Below are 9,257 nucleotides of genomic sequence, written 5' to 3' on the forward strand. Positions count from 1 at the left end.
TTTTTATGGAAAAAGTCATTTTTATAGCAAAAATTAGACAAACTTCTAATGTCTAATATATGAAGAAGTCTTTAAAATTGACAAAAAGATACATAATCCAACAATCAAAATTTACAAAGCAAATCTAGGAACAGGTGAGGTTTATATTCATGAGACAAGCATGAATTTGAGTAGAATACCATCTAGTACAGGGCTAGAGGAAACTTGTCTTTTTTAAAATGACTGACAGCATCTATTAAAATTAAAAAGCAGTATATAGATCCTTTGCTATGTCTAACAACCTCTTGTCTGTAATCTACCCCCAGCAATAAAAATAGCTAAAATGTAAAGGCCGATTACAAGGGTGTTTACTGTAGTGTTGTTTGTGGTGGCAATAACTACAAGCTGAATCAATAGGGAGATGGCTGACTAAATTTACACAATATCACAGAATACTGAGGAGTGATTGCTCATCTTACCATTATAATTATCCTTGTTGCTGGGTCTTGGCATTGCCAATTATAGGCAGCAAAAGGTAGTCTTCCTAGTTTGGTCTGAATTAAGAGTTCCTAGATGCTCTAGTAACTTCAGAGGTGCACAAGGGCAGAACACTTAAGGAATATGAGAGAATGTTTAATGAGGAATGGGAGGTAACAGAAAATAACTTAGATTCATGTAGATACACATATATATTATTTGGGTACATTACATCAGAAAATCAACCCCTGGCATTTACAATCTTACCTCAAGACTAACTTTGAAAAATGCTAACAACAAGCAGTGTAGAGTTACCGTTACATTAGCATTTTGATATTTTGAGTTTAAAAGAAATTGATGTATCTGAAATCAATCTAATTTTTTAAATGTTGCATACTCATTTTTATCACTTCAAATAGAGTACTGAAGGCTTTACATATGTTGTTATTGTGAAAAGGGATCAAGTGTCCCTTTCAAAGACCCCCGAAAAAGATTTGCTTCAAATAAAATACTGTTTAGGTCTGAGATCTCTCTTTTCAGCACCCTTTGCCCCCAAGAAAACAAATAAGAGGAGAGGATTGATTGTGTCTGTCAGAATAGAGAAGAAATTAGTCTGAGGTTAAAATTGAAGCTGAAATGCTAGAGTGGATGTTTTACTCTGGCATATTAAAAAATTTAAGAGTAACATGGTTTCCTCCTTTTAAAAATGTCAAATTTCTAATGCCAATACTGGTTATATGGAGTATTAAAATTTCTAATAAATGTTTCAGTAAAAACTAATTTTCTCTCTACCACAGCTGTGCATTATGATCTTTAAATGTACGTGATTCAATCAATCTGTTGCAAAATCATGCTATAACTTCTAATAGAGAATACACACAGATTAGTGATGTGATGTGAGAGTAAATTTAAATAACTGAATATGTTAAGTCACAATTTAAAAATTATTTCATATTTTAAGATACGATTTTAGAAATATTTTCTATAAAATATTGGCATCTGACTGGGAACGTGAGTCCACTTAACATGTACTTTATGTACAGCTTTCCTACTCTTAATCTCTTTTGTAGTTTTCACAAGTTGAAAAGAAATAGCACAAAAAATAAGCACATATATTAATTACCACAACTCAGAATTAATTAGCATTTTGTTATGTTTACCTGGAATCTTTATTTCTTTTTAATAAGAGACATTTAGATACAAAAACTGAAGTATCCTTTAACTACCATGCTTGATCCCATTTCCCTTGCATCGCCTTTCTTTCTAGTGGCAACCACTTTTGAGAACTAAGTGTGTTCTTTCAATCCATTCTCCATAGTTTTACATAAAAATGTTCATCCATAACCAATGATTAATATTGGTGTTGGCTACCAATGATTTAAGTCAAATCCACACAGGTTATCATTATAATATATTCATCATTTTCATTTTCCTTCACTCTACATGATTTTTCAGATCTTTTCCTGTTAATATAGATTTAATTTGTTGTACTTAACTACTAGAGAATATTCTACTGTATGACTACAACATATTTTATTTAACCATTTCACAAGACAGACATTTGTTTCCAATATTTTGCTAATATAATTCATGCGGCAATGAACATAAAGGTACATGACTGCCTAGGTAAATGCATCAGTTTCAGAGTATATGTATATATACTCAAGAGTGAGTATTCTGGAGTCTATTTTAGAAATTCTTTCCTACTCCAAGGTTTTAAAAACATCCTCCTACAAAATTCTTGTATTACTAAGTTTTGCTTTTTGCATTCTACTCTTTGATATTATTTGATTTCATAATAAATATTTTAATGTACAGTGACAGCAAATATGTATCTATTATAGTATTTTTCCATATGAAGAGTCAATTACCCTGAGACTATTTTTGAATAATCCATGATTTCCCTACCAACTTGTGATACCACCTCTATCAACTGCCAATTCCTCATGAAGGCATCCATATGTTTCTGGATACAATATTCTGTCACAATCTTTTTTTAATGACTTCATCAAGAGCAAATAATTGATGAATATGCATATAGCAAACATATAACAAAAAAATGACAATTTTCTATCTTAATTACAAATCTTTATACCTCTATCTTTGTCTTAATGCATCAAGTAGGCCTTCCAAACCATGTTGATTAGAATGCTTCTAAACATACAGCACTACCAATGTTGGTTATGGGGATTCTGGTAGTATAAGTTTTTATGACACTATACTTATTATTTAAAATCTCAGTATTTTAAGTTTTGAGTTGTTGCTGAAGGATTTTCCACATTCATGTCACTTTATTGTAAAATGAATTTTCTGATCTATTATTAAGTAGGAATTCTATTGAAGGTTTTCCTGAATTCAAGGCATTCATAAAGCTTTAATGAGTATGAATTCTCTGATGTCGAATGTGATGTGACTTCTGGCTGAAAGCTTTCCCACAGTCACTACACTGATAAGGCTTTTCTCCAGTATGGATTCTCATATGTAGAGCAAGAGTTGAGAACTGAGAGAAGGCTTTTCCACATTCATTACAACCATAGGGCTTCTCACCTGTATGGCTTCTCATATGCACAGTAAGAGATGAGCTTTGACAGAAGGCTTTCCCACATATTTTACATTCATAAGGTTTATCGCCTGTATGAATTCTCACATGTACAATAAGTGATGTGATTCGAGAGAAGGCTTTTCCACATTTATTACATTCATAGGGTTTCTCTCCTGTATGAATATTGTGATGTTTAATGAGGTATTGCTTCTGCCTAAAGATTGTTCCACATTCATTACATTTATAGGGTTTCTCTCCAATATGAATTTTCTCATGCTCAGTGAGATTTGATTTGCCACTAAAGGCTTTCCCACATTCCTTACATATATAGGGTTTCTCTCCTGTATGACTTCTCTGGTGTCTAATGAGGCTTGATTTCTGAATGAAAGCTTTTCCACACCCTTTACACTCATAAGGTTTCTCTCCAGTATGTATTCTTTGATGGATAATGAGGTTTTCCTTCTGGCTAAAGGCTTTTCCACACTCATTACATTTAAAGGGTTTCTTTCCACTATGAATATTCTGGTGTTTAATGAGGTATTGCTTCTGGCTGAAGGTTCTTCCACATTGATTACATTCAAATGGTTTCTCTCCCGTATGAATTTTCTCATGCTCAGTGAGATAGGATTTGCCATTGAAGGCTTTCCCACATTCTTTACATGCATATGGTTTGTTTCCAGTGTGATTTCTCTGGTGTTTAATAAGGCTTGGAATCTGAATAGAAGCTCTCCCACATTCATAAGGTTTCTCTTCTGCATGATGTTTCTGATGAGAAAGGAAGTTTCTCTTCTGGCTAAAGGCTTTTCCACATTTACTACATTTATATGGTTTATTTCCTGTATGACTTCTCAAATGTAGAGTAAGAGATGAGACTCGAGAGAATACTTTATCACATTCAGTACATTCATGTGATTTTTCTCCGGTATGCATTTTATTATGCTCTATGAGGTTTTGCTTCAGGCTAAAGGTTTTTCCACATTCATTACATTGATAAGGTTTCTCTCGAGTGTGAATTTGATCATGCTGAAGAAGATCTGACTCAGTCTGAAGGCTTTCCAACATTCTTATCATACAGATATTTTCTCCAACAAGACTTCAGTATCTCTTGCCATGTGATACAGATAAAAGCTTTCCCACATTCGCTAAATTCAAATGCTTTCCTCTCAAATATCAATTCTCAGGTATCTAATGAAGTTGAATTCATGATGGAAATCTTTTTACATTGATTATCCTAAGATTAGATGATTACAACACAGGATGAAATATTGCATTCTCATTATATTTTTAATGGTTCGTTCTTTTAGCTTCTCTCATATTTAAGTATAATTTCTTTTCCAAACTCTTTTAAATTGAGTCCCTTACATAAAGCTGTAGTCTTAAGAATCAATGTCTGTAATGAGAGGAAATACTTTTCTGTTTCCTAGGTTTTCTGAGTTTTTCCTTAGCTGTATTTTCACGGAGAAGGATGAGACTTAACTCACAAGTCTTTCAGGTTGTGTCTTTATTTATAAATTTCCCAGGCCTCTTCTAAAAGGGAATATAAAAAATCATCACTAAGTGTTAATAACTGTAACATATTTAGTGCCTAGCATGTAGTAAACATCCAGTAAAGTAGCTATCATCATCAATATTGCTAACAGTTGTGACTTTTCCTACTTTTATTAAGAAAAACTCAGAAATGTGCTATTATAAAATAGACTCTTTATTTCAAACCTACTCTTCTAGTATAAAAGGAAGCTCAAACACAAATGACATTCATGGGTGCATGTAGCTTAAACTGCTTTTAAACATAACCTTGCACACTTCATAAATTAGTAACAAGAGAAAACATAAAGAACAGGTGACAGGGTGAAAGGACAAACATATAAAATTGGAAAAGCCTATGATGAGGGGATAAAAAAATTAAATGAATAGGAATATTAAACAGGACGTGTGGTTAAATAAGATACAGCCATGTGCTACATGATGACACTTTGGTAAGTGATGGACCGCATATATGACGGTGGTCCCATCGGTCATATATATGCAAAGGGTGTGGGGAGCTGGCTGGGAACAGCCAGGGATACTGAGGCTGTAAGCTGGTAAGCTACAGGCCTCCATGTTAGGGTGAGCAGCTCGAGGGCAGCTGACAAGTTACAGACCAGAACTACAGTAAGGGTTAAGCCTGACAGCTGGCAAGCTGACAGGCTCTTAGTCCTTGGGGAACAGCGTGGGAAGGTTGCTGACCCATCTCCACTGTGCCCCTGACTCATCTCCACTGTGCCGCTAAAGAAGACCAGCTAACGTCACAGACAACCTTAAAAGTTAGAGTGGATAGTCATCCTGTTAACAGTTTCTACTTGTTATACTTTGTTCTGTTCCACATCAGAAAGATTGCTCCCTCCTTAGTAATAAGGGAATTGCTCCCCGATAAGAAAAAATCGTTTCCTATATAACCAGTGTATATCCAGTAAACGAGGTCTCAGTCGGCCATCAGCAGTCTGAGTCCCTCCTGTTCCCAGCTTTTGTCTCTGTCTCTCTCTTCGTCTCCCACCCAATCCTCCCAGGTGCGCTCCTGGCTGACGAGTCAGGAGCGCTCGTTTGGCGCTTGGGTTGCCTCAAAGGGTTGCTTGGGTTGCCTAAAAAATGTATACACATTTTAAGAAAGGAAAAAAACTATTAAAATTATAATACTCAATATATACAGATAACAAAAGATGAATACAAGTCACATTTGACTTCTGCAATTACAAGAGGTGCTCAAAGTGGTTACAATCAGCATCTAGAAACTTTTGATTATAGCAAACTCCTGCATGAGCAATGTTAACCAAAGTGTCCACCTGTTTACATTTTTTGGGCACTCCAGTATATATATATATATATATGTATCTCCTAGGTGTGTAGTAGTCTATACCATCTATGTTTGCATAAGTACTCTACGATGTTTGCACAAGGATGAAGCCGCCTGATACATTTCTCAGAATGTACCACCATCATTAAGCACAGCACACGACTTTATTTCTACATCTTCCTTCCTTCTACTTCATTAAAATGACAGTAAGGGGATGAGGGGGAGCACATATTTACCAAAACTAAAAGGTTGAGGAGACATCAGTAGATGAAAAGTACCAGAAAATTTTGAAAGGAAAACAAATAAAGCACTGTAAATTAGCAACTCAGTGGCTTACATAAAAAGCCAGCAGATAAGGATGACACCTAGAAGCAAGTTAATTTGTGACAAAGCTGTAAACAGAAAGGCTCAACTGGAACAACTGGGTGAGAGTGGAAGGTTAGGCTTAAATAAAATAATTATAAAAAGAGCAGCTGATACACTCAATTCTCCTAGGTGGAAGGAAACAGAAATTTATTATCTAGACAAAGTGTAACGGAGTGTCTCCAAATTTAGTGATGACAGGTAAAGTAGATAAGAGTACCACACTGAAAAGAAGTGAATAAGAGTTTATATATAGAATAGGGTCCCAACACCTTTCTACTGCTGGACTCCAGAAAAGCTGATCGTTTCCAGGTGTCAAATGACAGAAAGGTTCTTTTCTGTAAAAATGAGAAGACTCTGAGAACACCTATAGATACTGACATTAGGAGTCATATAAAGTAAACACCTAGATATTTGACTGAATGCTGCACAGTGAAACCCACTATTTTACAATTTTACAAGCCCTACCTCTGCAATAATCTTCCTGGTCCTAATGTTAATATTAATGTAGAGCTAAAGATCACAGAAATTTGATTAAAGCCCTAACATGAAAAATAGCTCAAAACAAAAAGAAAAAAAAACAAGGCAAGGAACAGAAGAACATACACACACATAAATGATACAATACTGTAATTAGAATCATAGAAATTATAGAGCAATGAAATATAAAGAAGTGCTTTTGGAAATAAACAATATGATGCTGACCTTAAAATTTTAATAGATTTGGAAAAAAGAATTCCAAGAATTCTCCCAGAATAAAAAAAGTAGACTGGAAGGAAGGAAGGGAGAAATGAATAAAGAATGAGAGTAATGATTTAAAAATTAGTGTATTAGTGGAGGAATCCAGGAGTTTCAACATCAACTAAAGGAGTTCCAGAGAAAATATGAAGGAAAATAAATGCAGGAAATGTTATGAGGCCCATCTTTCATATTAGCATTTTGATGTTTAAAATTTATTAAATAAAAAATAGGTAAAAGTTATATAAAATGTGGGAATAAACACCAATAAACAGTTAAACGAGTGCAAGTGGTTACCTTTGTGGAACAGGAACTGTGGGTGAGGAAGGATGGAGCAAGCATAGCTATATTCCCATTTGACTTTTAAAAGCCCCTATTCATTACACCTACGGAGATGTCATTGAAGACTTGGGCCTTTTAACTTGAACCGATCTACAATTGTAAAATAACAATCTGTAATTGTATAATAACTATAGATAGTGCTCTTTTTATCTAGTTGCAATGGAGCTAAAAAGGAAAGTATACATACATTTAATGAAACAAAGAAAATAGGCAAAAAAATAGGCATCTTTGTTTCCAAATCTGATATACAGTGTTTTGATTACTGATACTATCATTTCTGGATATAGATGCTGTCATTGCCATCAATTTCAGTTTTCATTTATTGTTCTTCTTTCATTATGTCTCATAACTGCCATCCAAACTCTTCTCTTGGAAAGAGCCCTTTTCTTGGCCTCTCTCTCTTTCTTTTATAATTGTTTTCCAATCCACTAGCTGGAAAACTTCAACTTTATCCTGATCTATACCTCTCAAAATTGTATCCTCATTTTCTTATAAATCACTGTAAGAGTTGACTCTGTTGTCATTCATATATCTATGCTATAATTTCCATAATTAGGGTGAAAACCTCAACCTTTACCACATACCATAAGCAAAAATTCACACAAAGTGAATCATAGACCTCAACATAAGTGTTACAACTATTAAAATAATAGAAAAAAATGGTAAAGTAGACTTTATCAAAATTAAAAACTAATGCCCTTCAAAAAACAATTAAGAAAACAAAAAGGAAAGCCACAGACTGGGAGAAACTCAGAAAGCACTTATTATATCCAAAATATACAGCACTCTTGAAACTCAATAATAAAAAGATAATCTAGTTTTTAAAATGGGCAAAAGACTAGAATAGACATTTCACAAAATAAGATATACGAATAGCCAATAAGCACATTTAATGAAGTTCATCTAAACTAGTACAGGAAAATGCATATTAAAACCCCAGTGGGATGTACTATACACCCATTAAAATGGCTAAAGTAAAAGGCCTGCCAATCCAAGTATGATAGTGTGAAGCAACTGTAACTCTCATACATTGCTGGTGGGAATGAAAAATGGTACAGCCACTTTGGAAAACAACTTGAGAATATTTTATAAAGTTAAATATACATTTACTATTCTACCTAGCAATCCCACTCTTAGGCAATTATTCAAGAAAAAATGAATACATATGTTCACAGAAAAACTTGTATGTTAATGTTCATAAAAGCATTATTCATAATAGCCAAAAAATAAAAAACAAATATCTATCAACTCGTGAATAGACAAATTATGTCCATACTATGTAATACTAATCAGCAATAAAAAAGAATGAAATATTAATATATACAACATGAGTTAATCTCAAAATGGAAAACTAAGTCAAAGAAATTAAATGCAAAAAATTACATGCTGTTTGACTACATTTATATGAAATTCTAGAAGAGGCAAAGCTATAATAACATACAAGGTGTGATAAAAAAATACGGTGAATGTTTAAATAAAAAAATGTATTACAGTAAAAGACATATTACCATTAATCCTCCTCAAAATACTCCCCCTCGCTTCAATCACACTTATCCCATTGTTCTTGCCACTCTGAAGCAGTTCAGGAAGTCCTCTTTCCCGAGTGTCTTTAGTTGTGCTGTTGTGGCTGCCTCAATACCCTGAACCAATTCAAATTGTTTACCTTTCAATGGTCATTTTGACTTTGGGGAAGAGCCAGTAGTTGTACAGTGTCAGATTCAGTGAATAAGGTGGATGAGGACACACCATAATGTTTTAATTTGACAGAAATTGCCATACCAAAAGTGATGTGTGACACTGAACTTTTCTGTTGTGATAAAAAAATACAATGAATGCTGCTGCTGAGTGCCATCCAATGAAGGCAGGGATCTTCAATATGGGAAGTAGCGCGTCGAACCTTAGTAAGTGTGTGTGACAAGTTTCAACTTGTTCAGTGCAGTCAGGTGTGAGTTACAGTTGAGAGAAAGTGTGTTTGAAAGTGTGCCA

The 9,257-nt window shown here is 34.1% G+C and overlaps 1 protein-coding gene across 4 annotated transcripts in view; it reads right to left on the reverse strand.

The window, feature by feature from the left end:
• Positions 1-2,566: 2,566 nt before the first annotated feature.
• LOC109377895 (zinc finger protein 260) overlaps positions 2,567-9,257 on the reverse strand; it is a 30,815-nt gene continuing 24,124 nt past the window's right edge. The window contains exon 3 of one of the 4 annotated variants that reach the window (XM_019634378.1): positions 2,567-4,036. In XM_019634378.1, the coding sequence (XP_019489923.1) occupies positions 2,831-4,036 (1,206 nt within the window). In that variant the 3' untranslated portion in view covers positions 2,567-2,830. Of the gene's footprint in view, positions 4,526-5,192; positions 5,617-9,257 lie in introns of those variants that run through there. The other 3 variants (XM_019634377.1, XM_019634376.1, XR_002122942.1) reach the window with 3 other exon arrangements.

Source organism: Hipposideros armiger, unplaced genomic scaffold, assembly GCF_001890085.2.
Source record: "Hipposideros armiger isolate ML-2016 unplaced genomic scaffold, ASM189008v1 scaffold_1611, whole genome shotgun sequence".
Taxonomy (NCBI): Eukaryota; Metazoa; Chordata; class Mammalia; order Chiroptera; family Hipposideridae; genus Hipposideros; species Hipposideros armiger.